Here is a 13418-nt window from a genome sequence, read left to right as displayed (position 1 = left end):
CAGAAAACTCTATCCTCTGCTAGCAATATGTTTTACTGGGTTTCTAATTCATGGTACTTTACCAAAGTCTATACTGTCTGTTATTTTAGTGCCCATTGTGAAAAATAAAGCTGGAAAAATAAATAGTAAAGATAATTATCGTCCTATAGCTCTGGCAAGTACCTTATCAAAGGTCTTGGAAAGGGCTATGTTGAATAGAATGGAGAAGTTTATCATGACATCTGATAATCAGTTTGGCTTCAAATCCAAGCTTGGCACAGATATGTGCATTTTTGCCTTAAAGGAGATTATGGATCTGTACAACAGACACAATACTACCATTTTTGTTTGCTTTATTGACGCCTCAAAGGCTTTTGACCATATAAATCATGAAAAGTTATTTCACAAATTGTATAATAGGGGTGTCCCAAAATATTTAATAAGAATGTTAGTGTTTTGGTATGCTCAACAATCTATATCTGTTAAGTGGGGAAACTCTGTATCATCCCCCTTTCATGTTGGTAACGGCGTGCGACAAGGCAGCATTTTGTCTCCCTGTCTTTTTAATTTGTATATGGATGATTTATCTAAGCTGCTGAATGAATGTAGGACTGGCTGCCGGGTTGGTGATACTACCATAAACCACCTGATGTATGCTGACGATTTAGTGATCTTTTGTCCATACAGTGCTGGTCTACAGCAGCTGTTAAGGGTTTGTTCACAGTATGGCCTAGACTTTGATATTAAATATAATTCAGAAAAGAGTAACATCATGATTGTCAGGAGTAAAGAGGATATGAAATTAATTTTCCCTGACTTCTCACTGGCAGATAACATGTTAAAAGTCTATGATGAGGTGAAATATTTGGGCCATTATATATCCGCTGACCTGACAGATGATAGAGACATTTATAGACAGTGTTGTATGCAATATGCACAAGCTAATATGCTTGTTCGTAAGTTTTCTATGTGCTCAGTATCTGTTAAAACTGCACTTTTTAAAGCATATTGTACTCCTATGTATACTGCCCACTTGTGGCAGCATTATAAAAAAAGCAGTATACATAAGCTTCAGGTGGCATACAATGATGGCATGAGGATGCTGCTTAAGGTGCCCCGCTGGACTAGTGCCAGTCAAATGTTTGTCCAGGCTGCTGTGCCAACTTGTGCTGCTGTGTTACGAAACCTCATGTACAGATGTATGTGTAGGTTAACATCCTCTGCAAACAGCATCATATGTGTACTGACCAACCCTGTACAAAGCTCAGTCAGGTTCTTTTCTAGCTTGTGGAAACACTGGCGCCTTAATTTATATAGCAAGAGATAGCCATTTTTAATTTTTCTTTTTTTTGTTTGTGTGTTTCTGTTTTGTTTTTCATTGTTCTATGGACCATGCATGTGTCTGAAATAAAGTTGATGATGATGATGATGATGATAATAATAATCTGTTGTGGTCATACTTCAGAAAACTGAACTCTGAATCCCCGACGTCACTTCCTGTTATGTCACTAACTGGCCATTTTTTGTGTGTTATATCATCTCTGAGTATACTCATCTGTGTCTCACTGTGTTTCATTTTGTTATTGGTTTTTTCAAACTTTTTTTGGTGTCATGAGCACTTTAAAATGAGAAACTGTTCATATCACAACTTGCAAAATCATCAGGGGATCAAACACTTATTTTCCCCACTGTTTGCAAAATGTTTTTTTTTTGTTCTTCAGAATCCACGTTACACTTTATTGGTCCCTGGGTTTGGTCTAAAATCCGTCCATAACATTTTCTAAAAACATGTTGGCAACACTGCATTCTCTTTTCACCATTGATTATTGTGTGTTTTCCCATGTGTTTCTAAGTGAAAACTGACCAGAAATGGAGTGAGGCATCAATTCAGTTTCTGGTTCAGGTAGTAGGTCAGCTGTGCTGTCTTCTGTTCTATCACTGTTGGTTATTGTCCTTCTGATGCTCTGGTATCTGGTTGGGAAAACAATACAGAAAACATACACAGAATGTATCCGACAATCATTTAAATGCACTTTTTAGTAGGGATGCTCCGATCGATAGGTCACCGATCAATAACAGCCGTTTTTTGTGGAAAAGCACATGACAAATGCTTGCTCTAATGTCTTGGGTACATCAAGTGTTTCAGCTAGTCTCTCAACAAGTGTTACAAGTGTTTCATTGAGTGGTTAATGAAGTGTTTCATCAAGTGTTTCATCAAAATCTAGTGTTTCATCAGTTTCATCCCAACTGTTTCATCAGTTTCATAAAGTCTTTGAAGTGTTTTAACAAGTGTTTCATCAGTTTCATCAAGTGTTTCATCTAGTGTCTCAACAAGCGTTACAAGTGTTTCATCAAGTGTTTAAAGGGATCATTCAGATTTTTTGATATGAAGTTGTTTGACATCCCCATCAGCAGTGTCGTGCATCAACAGTGACTTATCCAACACTTTGTCCCGTGAGCCGAGTTCTGGTTGGATTTTGGTGATAAGGAACATAGTTGTAGTTAGTTGGTGGGACGACTTAAGTAAAGAGTTTGGCTTCTCAAAACAATATGCGCTCAAAAGAGTAATATTGATGCAAAAGTAATTTGCGTCACAAAAAAGTCTCCTCTAAAAAAAATCAGACCTCACAATCGACGAGAGACAAAGTAACACCGAGCGATTGTGAGGCCTCATTTTTTTATTGTTTTGAGAAGCCAAACTCTTTACTTAAGTGGCCCCACGAACTAACTAACTAGGACGAAGTGGGGGGGTAAATCACCCTTGATGCACGACACTGCTGATCGGGATGTCATACAACTTGATGTCATAAAATCCGAACTATCCCTTTAATGAAGTGTTTCATCAAGTGTTTCACCTGCGGTTAAGTTGCTCCATTTGCTGAATGGAGTTAGACCGGGTCAGACCCTGTGGTGCAGGAGGTCCAGTGGGTCGCTGCCATGTGGTGGTTCTGTTCACATGGTCCACAAAAAAGATTCTTCCGTGACTGTCGATACGTGCCTCCCAGTCTGAGAGACAGTAAAAAGACGCACAAGCAGCCAACATTTTAAACGTCAGACAACACATTAAAAATGTTTAAATGCAGTGTATAAATAAGAACATGTACCTATTACATCAGCCCCAAATTTAGTAGGTTCATTTACCACATTTAAAGGCAATTACCTTAAAAATGTTTATTGTATTCAGTATATGAACTTACACACGCATGCACGCACACACAGTATACTGTGTACTCACTTGTACCATGATGGACCTGGGATCGATTCCCCCTCCCTGCGTTCACACTGGTCATTCATGTTACAACTTGTTTACATGTCACCTCACTTCTATTCTGCTGTTTTACTGCAATTTCTGTCACATTGTGATTGTAAGGTTACACGTTTGGTTTGGGTTTTTCCCTGGGTCACAATCATTTGTCACTTTTACTTTTGGTTGTGGGTGCTGGAAGCGCACCACTATCTCATTGGCAATTAGCATTCTATATAAATTAAGTTGGCGCTTATCGTAGTTGCCAAATCATTGTCATTACGTGAGATATTTGGCCCACTAACTTGCTTGGATTTACGTATGTTTTGATGCATCCCACTGCATCTCTGAGAGCGTTTTGTTGTTTCTGTAATTATCCTCCTTTTTGGGTGTGTTCCCGTGGTGAGTTTTTTGCTTTGCCCTGACTGTGTTTCCTAGGCTTTCTATTACTGGTTTGATATTTTGTATTTTTGTGAGTCGCAATTTTTGTTCTTTCCTGTGTGCTTACCTGCTGTACTTAAAAAAAACTTGATTGAACATCATCATCTCTGCTCTTGAGAGTCTGTCCTGTTTTCAACTTTACATCTGTAGAAGATGCAGGGCTAATGCAGGCATTGTTTTTTATTTCAGCTTGTCTTCCACGTCTGTTTCAGACGTGGTGCAGAACTTCTGTTTTCACATCCCTGTCACATGCCTATTTCATCATCTGTATGTGTTCATTGAGTTACGTTCTGCACCACCTGCCGCCGGTTCCTCACTTTCTACCTTGTGGCTAAGGTCATCTCGCAAAGTCTGGCCCTTTCCATCCTGTGTGTTGGACTTACAAAGCCTTGAGTGATAAGTGATTGAGTGAATCTCTAACAAGAAGTCCAGCATGTCTCCCAAATCCAATAGCTCCATCCTGACCAATAACTACCTCACCAACTACAGTCAGCATGGTTATAATACACTTGAATGTTCAGCTTCTGTGAGCCCTTTTCTGGACGAATGAAGAGCCATTATGTGTTCTCCTACTCTAGCAGTCACAGTGGTACTTGGCAGAGCAGTTAGCTTACCAACCAACACAGATGCGAAATTGTGATCCTGACCAAAACACCGTTGATATGGGCTGTAGGCCTACCTATGGACATACTATCGAGGGTGCAGTCAAAGGCAGCATGCCAGTCACAGCCATTTTCCATTTTTACCTTCTGGATGATTGTGTGCTTTTGTCTGTGTCTTTCCAGTCATGAAAGACAAAGACAAATACATCGGACCCTGCACCATCCCTTCAGAATACAGTAGCGCTATCCTATCTAGTCTTGGGGCATGAACCCATGAAGCCTGCTCGGACCAGAGGCGAAACGTCCTCTGAGACAACCTGAACAGTCCAGTTGCAGTCAATTCAATGACCTGGATGAATGCAAATATTCACAGGCCCATTTCCTGTACAGTTTATAATCAGACAACTTAAAAGTCAACGAGTGTCAAGGAACGGCTTGTGTTTGAATTTGGAGGCTCCACTAAAGAAGATCATGTTCCAAACTATTAGAGACAGAATGGTGTGTGTGGACACACACACTCACTGGGTGGAAGAGGCTCGTCCACACGTTGATAGCGATGAATGTCTTGTCGAACAGACGGAAGTGATCTGACAAGATGACCATTGACAGGAGTACCTGTGCACACAAAAACATCGATGTGGCGACTGTTGAGGTATTTGTTTCATTCAATTTCAAGTCAATGGAGATGATTTAAATACAAATAAGAATAATACAGTAACACATTTCTTTCTCGATATTTAAACAAAGCATTCATTTGACTCAATCCATGTTAATGTGTTAATGCAAAGAAAAAGTGAACAGACCTCCCCATACCTTCCTCTCCATCTGTTTCTGTGGTAACAATCTCCTCATGTGGCTTTGACTCATCCCCTTCTTGTTCTTCAGCCTGCAGGCTCAGCTTCCTCACACTGATCTCCAGAATGTTCTCCTGCTCTAAAGCTGAGGCAGCTTCTCCCTCAGGACAAACAGATTGTCCACTACCTTCATTGTCTCCAGCTGGATCGCCACAAATCACATCTCCCCCTGGATCAATGGCAGTGTCTGGCACCTCCTCTGCGTCCTACACGATCATGGCAAGGGAAAAAAATCAGCTTTGAAATGTTTCACAGTGAAAGACATAACATCTCCCGAGGAAGTATTTGCTCCATCGCTGAAGCAACTACACAACGTTGATAAAAGTGTACACGAATGTGCAAAGGTGAGCCACATTCAGTGGCTCCATTGAAGGTTAGTCTTTGGGATGTCATGTCATGTCAATACACACAACGGTGCACTGTCGAGTCACACAATCAACTCAGTAAGTACACTCTTGTCATGGTCTGCAGCCCAGTGTTGTTTAGTGACTGGGGGTGAAGCAACAAAGTAGGTGGATGCAATCAGCAATTAACATCATTCATACGCCCTGAGTCCACACCAGGAAGATGCCAGACTACCCCTCGTGGTTTCCCCGTGTTGACCCATGTCCTCTACTGTGTGCGACAACTTCCTCGCTGCCTTGCTAGCTAGCTACTAGCCTCCATGCTACATCATAGACTTACCATATTCTAAAATTGTTGGCTTGCTTAAATATGCATTTGCATATTCAATGTTAAAAAACATTACATGGCGCTCACGGAAATACATTTTTAAAATATGTGGCTTTCATGGGTCTCTTAGCTAAATGTGACAGTGAATGGTTGTTTGTCTATATGCACCCTGCAATTGGCCGACGACCGGTCCAGGGTGTACCCCGCCTGGAAGCTGAGAGCATGTTAACAGGCACGTTTTGATGGATGGATGGATGTTGATCCGAAATCATGGAGAACGTCAACGTCAAGCAAGCAGAAGCGTTTGAAGGGGGAGGAGCATGTCGTGTGTCAAAATTACAAATATTTATGGGCGTCTCAATTGCTCACTCGGCATTTGCGGATGGCCTCTGTACTTAATCCGTGAGAATAGCGGGGCTCCACTGTACAAATTTCAAATAACTTATTGCTGGGCATCACAATCATTGATGGTCCATTGGGGCACACACACACACACACACACAGACACACACGCACAGCAAGGCTCTTCAAACACTTAATTACTCCAAAAGAGTCTTATCAGGCAATGTTCTATAAATGTGAAGTTTACTTAAACACATTAACTTTATCTTTGAATTACCGACAATTGATTCAAAAGAACCAACCAACACATTTAAGTGACCTGACATGCGGCCAGGGGAGGCAGGTGAAGCAGCGCCTCACACCTCATGATGATGAAAAACAAACCATAAAATAAATATTAATATTTGTCCATTGAACTGTATTATAAATGTATTTTCTGTATTACTCAAATCGTTTTTAACATTTTCTTCAATAAAAATCACTGAATTTACAGGAAATACAGGAAGAAACCTAACATGAGGTTGTGAGTGTCTCTTCTCGGGGCAAGCCCTGCCTACCATCTGATTTCACTCCGAGGTGGATCATGGTGCCTGTCAGTTTCTTTTTGTCAGCATGTCACAATAATGTTACAGAAACATGTGTTACACATAATGACTTTCTAGAGCCCGTTTAATGTCTTTAATGTAAGTGTGACATCATTATTCGTTCTAATCGGGCAATAAAATACACAGAAATGTTTTTTATATTTCAAGTCAAATGCAAGATATTTGCAAGATATTTTTATGCTCTGCCAAATGAATGAATGAATGAATTTGACTGCCAAGATGGAGGATTACATACCCACGCTCACCATGAGGTGATCATAATTTTACAACAAAGCATCAGAGCTTTTCCTGGAAAACGATAGGGTGCATGTACTTCACAAACAGATGAAAGGTAAGAACACCAATGTTATACAGTTAATAAACAAAGAAATAGAGAAAAGTATTTGAAAACAATTCGAATTTTTTTTTTTTACTTTCTTGTTTTTCTTGTGGGCAACTAATTTTAACTTTGAAAAAGTCCAAAGAAGTCAGTACCTCACCAGCCATGAACCTCACCGCACGTCGCTGCATTTAATAATTATCCCCCTCAATTGAACATTTTCTGATCGACAATTAAATTGACACATTATTGCTTGTATAATAAATCATTCATTAATTTTTGTTGAAAAGTTCATTCGCAGGGTGAGAACTTACCACAGCAGTGGTCACTGTGACGGGACAACTGTCTGAGGAAGAGAAGACCGTCTGTGGGGCTGTTGCCATGGAGCAGGTGTCAATCTCTGAAGAAGGCTCCTCAACAGGTTCTCCTCCCACCTCGGGCACCTCTCCACCCTCTGGTAAAGTATTATGGGAAACAGCCTCTGAGAAAGGAGCGTCGTCCACCTCAGAAAAGACATCTAGCTCCAGGACGTCATCTTGGTTCAGACCTGCCTCCACCTTGGGGGACACTTGGGCCTCAGAGGCTATATCTTCAGGACCCTCAGGCTCCTCCTCTCCATGATGCTCAGGCGATGGGTCATCTTCATCAGGACCTGTAACATCTGGAGGAACTCCATTCAGCAGCAGCGGGGACGGTGGAATCGGAAGCATTTCACTGGCCCCGGACCTGTCTTCGTCCTCATCGGAATCGATGTGCAGCATAGCGCTAAGCCGAGTGTGTGTGGGGAAGCTTGAACGTAGTTTAGGAGAGGCAGCACCAAGGGGCCTTTCTCCAGGACCTTTGGGAGCCTCAATAGCATCCAGGCCCTCACTGAGTGACCTCTGAAGTAATTGATGTCCTCCCAAAAATCGTGCCTCAGCACCAACGAGTGAAAACTCTTTTTCTGGGTACGCCGAGGCCCCGCCTTCCCAAATAGTTTGAGAGTCCTGGGAGCCAGTGGGAGAGGGGCCTGCTGAGACCATTCCTGGAAGGTGATGAGGCAGGTCTTCATCATCTGAAGGAGTCCCTGGAGCTCCATTGAATGTTGAAAGGCCAATGATTGAATCTGGAGAGGCACCTGGTAGCACATGTTGAGGAACTACATCATGACATGCTTTAAAGGTGGCAAACACTGAAGAGAGCTATTTACCGTCAGCACCAGTTGACGTGAGTTCCACCTTGAACTGCAACTGTCCACTCACATGTTCCGTGGGCAGGCGACGACACAGAGGGAAACTCACAGGCTGGATTCTGATACGTACACCCATCACACATAACTTAATTTTTTTTTCATGTCATTACCAAAATGCAATTAAGTCAAGAAAGCACGAATAATGTCCTAATAATAGTCGAATCCTTAGTATTTGACACCCCTTCCCTTACAAAGACATGAACCGTACAGTACATCATTTTGATGGTAGATTTATTGTAACCGAGAGAGACAGAGTGTTAAAAAACATTAAGTTAAATTGTATTTGATTGAGTGAAGTAAGTATTTCATGCCAGTATAAAATGTGGCATAGTACTTGGTGAAGAAACCCCCTGTTGGCAAGCACAGAAATCAGGCGTTTGTTGTAGTTGGTCACCAGAATTGCACACATCTGAGGAAGGACAGGCACAGCCATAGCTATTTGGAGTGTCACTGTTCTACCACTAGGTTTTGTGTGTACGCATGGGAAGAGCTGTGAATACATACAAAGTGGATAAATATTTTATATACTTTCCGTGGGAATGTTCTTACGCACGCTCTACGCACACATCTCTGCAATGTCGAATGCTCTTTTTCCAAAGTCAAAGCTGATGTGTGTGACTATCTTGTTTTGCCTAAAACACAAAGATAATACGTCTGCTTTCATGGATGACTAAGATCATTAAAACAGTCACATTTGAGAGGCTGAAATCAGGATATTTACAGTACATTTTTAAATTCAATCATTAATCGATTACGAAAATAGTTGCCGATTAATTGGCTAATCGATTAAAAATCGATTCATCGATTAATCGTTGCAGCTCTACTTGGCACGCTTTTCCACGGTCGAACGTCTTGTGGGTTTTTGACCTTTTATTTCCATCTGTGGGGCAGTACTGTAACATTTGTCCCACGAAGTTTGCCAACGCATCGGACGAGGCGAATGGCGTTTTTTGGAAATGTGCACAAGCCTACTCTGTCTCCTCAAGTGCTCCAGCAAAAGCCTTCAACACAACGAGCGGGCATCATATAAAAAATATATATGACAAACAAAAGAAATTCATCCAGAACTGGACCAAAACATGGTAAATATTTCAACATTGGAGCACACTTCTAACACCCTTCAATGTTATTTTTCACGGCGAAAATAAGATTATCATTTGTGTTTTGGTGCCATGGTGCACTTTAATGTTACTTTTTAACATTCTCGCTCTCTCCGCTACATAAACATTTTGTACTGTACTCTATTGTTTTTAAGGGGGTACACTTACAAAATCAGAAGGCAGTCAGATACTTATTTTCTTCACTCTATGTTGAGCATTTTACTTACCCGGGTATTTTTTCAATCAGGCGCTGTACAGGGATTGTTAGCTGACCAAGGAATCGCTTGATGATTGGTCTGCTTTTTGCAAACTTGTCCTTCACTTCGATGTACAGAATGTCTGTCATGAGTGCTACAAACGTGTATTTCTGCAGAGAGGCACACATGTACAATACGAGTCAGAATGTGTTTGGATGAGGATGATGAAGGACACGGTGTGTGTGTGTGTGTATGTGTGAAGAGTAAACACTCACCTCTCCATGCCAAACTGGATTAATGGTGTTTGCAATGATGGCTGATCGGCGTTCTTGTCCATGATGGCTGAAGACAGGGAAGACACTGCGCTTCCCCGGGTGGATGGACATCTTTAGATATGGATCCGGATGGAAAAACATGCCTTTCTTCAGGCCCGTGGCACGCAGATCTGTGACCACACACGTAGAAGATTTCAATATGGCACTCATTGGTTGACAGCAAGTGTCAGACTTGTGACTGACTTGGACTTGAACATTACAACACAACACAACTATTACAACAGGAGGAGATACTAAGCACTAAGTTATTAGATAAAACAAAAAGAAGGGCAGTCAAAAATGTTTTTGGATGATTTTGGAATATTTGACTACAACTCAGAGACTTCAGTGGTTACATGAGCACCAGCGCCAGCAATTAAAAATAATAAATAAAAAATATATATATATACATACATACGCATAAATACATACATATATACAGTGGAACCTTGGTTAGCATCATTAATCTGTTCCAGAAGGTCCGACTCAAACCGAAACGTACTCTAACCAAATGAAGTTTTCCCATAAAATATCATGTAAATCCATCATGTAAAATTAATCTGACACCAAAAATGTTAACACAAAACACATTTTTAGAGTTTTACAATTCTAGTTTTACATGCAGAAATAATGTGAAATACATATGAATGATGCAGCTGTACTCAATAAGAAAAGCAGAGACTTGTGGTGTAACTGTGTTAGTTAGCAAAGAACTACGGAGTCAACCAGTGATGATGTCATAGAAGGGCTGCAAACAGGTAAGTTTTGTAGTAAATACACATTAAGTGTATTAATAATAAAGCAAAACTGAGTCACCAATGTGTGGGATTTTTTGTTTTGGCACTCAAGTCCGCAGAATAATACGTGGGAAAAAAAAGTAGCTTTGCTGTACAATCATCGAGGCAGTGTATGAAAACCGAGACATATTTTTGGTAATAATTTTCGGCGAATCCTCCGAAAACTTGCCGTACAAAAACCGAGGCGCCACTGTAAATGACATAATACATTATGAAATCCTATTTATGCCCTTCTGTTGTTCTACTTTGTCAGACATGGAAATACAACACTTATCATTTGTTATTTGCTCTTTTTTGTATCAACAAATCTTCAAATTTGTCAACTGACCTGTCAAAGTGAAGCTTATCAGTTTCCGAGGATGTTCAACACCCACCTGCTCTGCAAGGCCCTCCACCTAGAAAAGATTTGTTCATGTACGACACAAAGTATGTAGAAATGAGGCTAGATTTCATTTGCATACAATAAAGATTTGCTATCCATCATCAGTGCACCGCAGGGGTGCCCATCGCATTGATAGAGTGCTACCAATCGATTGCAACGGTAGTGTGGGTCGATCGCATAAACGTCACTTTGTAGATGTCATATGATATTAGTCAGCTGACATTAAGCTTGGAAAATGTACCCATTGCTGAAACCTTTTTAATATGTTGCCTTGCCTTCGGCTGAATTGTCTTTTGAAGTGAATTGTGAATTACTGAATGATATCAACTACTATGATTATCTGTAAAGTTTGAAACTGTCAATGTGAAATACTAATCATTAGTATTTAATATAGTTGTTTCGGAGTTTACCCGTTAGATCAAGTCGACGTGTAACTTGCATGCTGAAAAAGTGTGCGCACCCCTGATATACATGTACAACGTACATAAATACCCGTATTTATATGTTTTCTATGTTTACAGTAGGAGGTAGATCTTTGAGACTTGGTCATTTTAAAAGTAGCATGCAGGCTGAAAAAGAGTGAGCACTCCTTGTGTACCAGATGTGTACTGCATATGGACCATAGAGAATAGTCCTTAAAGGGATAGTTCGGATTTTTTGACATGAAGTTGTATGACATCCCCATCAGCGCTGTAGTCCAATAGCAGCGACCAGTTCTGGTCAGATTTCTGTGATGAAGAACGTAGTTCCGCTTAGTTGCTGGGGACAATTAAGTAAAGAGTTTGGCTTCTCAAAACAATATGCGTTCAAAATATGAAAACATTTGCATCACAAAAATAAATCAGACCTCACAAAACGCTCGCGTTATATATTTGTCTCCTGCCGTATTCCTGCGCACTGTCGCCTGTGCATTCTTGTGTGTGTGACGAAGACAATTCCACGATGGAGCGCCGCGGCCATCTTGTTTACGTGTGTGTTACACAGTGGAAGAAGATGCTGCTGTCTTCGTCACATACACATGAAGGCACAGGCGACAGTGCGCAGGCATACGGCGGGAGACAAACATAACGACAAGCTTTTTATGAGGTTTGATTTTTTTGAGAAGGCATTTTTGTGATGCAAATAAACTAATCTTTTGAACGCATATTGTGTTGGGAAGCCAAACTCTTTACTTAATTGTCCCCAGCAACTAAGCGGAACTACGATCTCCATCACAGAAATCTGACCAGAACTGGACTTAGGAGACCAAGCAAGGGGGGGGGGGGTAAGTCGCTGGTAATGGACTACAATGCTGATGGGGATGTCATACAGCTTTATGTCAAAAAATCCGAACTATCCCTTTAAAATCATTCATTCATCAATCCTAAATTGTAAATGCCATATTTTTGTGAAACCTCTGAACTGAATGAATTCAAATCCCTAGTTGTGGTGTATGACGTCACTGACCAAATTCTGTGAATGTCCATATACATTCCAAACAAAAAGGTCTTTCTAGACACAAACCAGGACAGCAGTGTTCTTTACAGTGATGCAGGGAGTTGTTGCTCTCAGGGCTCCACTCACTCCATGGTAATACTTGAAGCAGATCTTGGTCTCAGCTGCAGAAAGCGTAGCAAAGAATGACCAGCCAGTCATGTGTTTGTTATGCATTCCAGGTACTCACACTATTTTAATTGTGTGACAATCTTAGAGCTAACTCACGCTCCATGAAGTAAGGTCCGGCCTCCAGCCTCCAAACTATCTGACCTTTCTGGGTGCCATTCACCCCTCGGTTCTTGCAGTCCCACACGTTGGATGGACTGGTTTCATCTGGAGGAGGCCATGAACAGTTTTGTGGATGCATGATCGTTGAGCTTAGAAAGAGACCAATGCCAGCATTGTATTCTAACATGACAGCTTGTTTAGCATCAATGAAGACACAAAGTAGCTCATCGGTGAACATCTGCTTAGCCAAGAAATGCAGTAATCCTGAAAAGCCAGTCAGCTCTTGGCGTGGGTAACGCAGTGCTGCAACTATACAATATATTCAATGTCTAGCGATGTAGACGTTTGTCTCCTACTATCCTTTCAGCTCATTAGATATAGAAATGGTGAAATGGTGATATATAAATTAGGGCTGTCAAATTATTAAAAATCAGATTAATCACAGTTTTAAAATTATTTAATCATGATTAATCGCCATTAGCAACTATGTCTGGAATATGCCCATTTTTACTGTATTTAATTAACAGCAAGATAAATGACAAGACAGGATTATATATATTTGTACGTAATAACAGCTCCAAATGAACTGAATACGTCAATCAAGCTACGAGGGAAGGCTTTGCGTAACAGCAGAA

At 40.9% G+C, this 13418-nt stretch overlaps 1 protein-coding gene across 3 annotated transcripts in view; it reads right to left on the bottom strand.

The window, feature by feature from the left end:
• The window catches only part of hecw2a (HECT, C2 and WW domain containing E3 ubiquitin protein ligase 2a), a 45926-nt gene that overhangs the window by 20914 nt on the left and 11594 nt on the right, over window positions 1-13418 (bottom strand). For all 3 annotated transcript variants that reach the window (XR_008572473.1, XM_054787573.1, XM_054787574.1), the window contains 11 exons: window positions 12781-12888; window positions 12583-12677; window positions 11026-11092; window positions 9862-10031; window positions 9617-9756; window positions 8248-8348; window positions 7373-8175; window positions 5080-5326; window positions 4789-4881; window positions 2835-2985; window positions 1844-1950 (listed from right to left, as the gene is read on the bottom strand). Coding sequence is in view for 2 of the 3 variants with exons in the window: in XM_054787573.1 (XP_054643548.1) it covers window positions 1844-1950; window positions 2835-2985; window positions 4789-4881; window positions 5080-5326; window positions 7373-8175; window positions 8248-8348; window positions 9617-9756; window positions 9862-10031; window positions 11026-11092; window positions 12583-12677; window positions 12781-12888 (2082 nt within the window). In the remaining variant the exon portion in view is untranslated. The remainder of the gene's footprint in view (window positions 1-1843; window positions 1951-2834; window positions 2986-4788; window positions 4882-5079; window positions 5327-7372; window positions 8176-8247; window positions 8349-9616; window positions 9757-9861; window positions 10032-11025; window positions 11093-12582; window positions 12678-12780; window positions 12889-13418) is intronic.

This window comes from Dunckerocampus dactyliophorus, chromosome 9 (genome assembly GCF_027744805.1).
Source record: "Dunckerocampus dactyliophorus isolate RoL2022-P2 chromosome 9, RoL_Ddac_1.1, whole genome shotgun sequence".
Classification (NCBI taxonomy): domain Eukaryota; kingdom Metazoa; phylum Chordata; class Actinopteri; order Syngnathiformes; family Syngnathidae; genus Dunckerocampus; species Dunckerocampus dactyliophorus.
The sequence above is the reverse complement of the archived record's forward strand: the minus strand, read 5'-3'. Positions and strand labels throughout refer to the sequence as shown.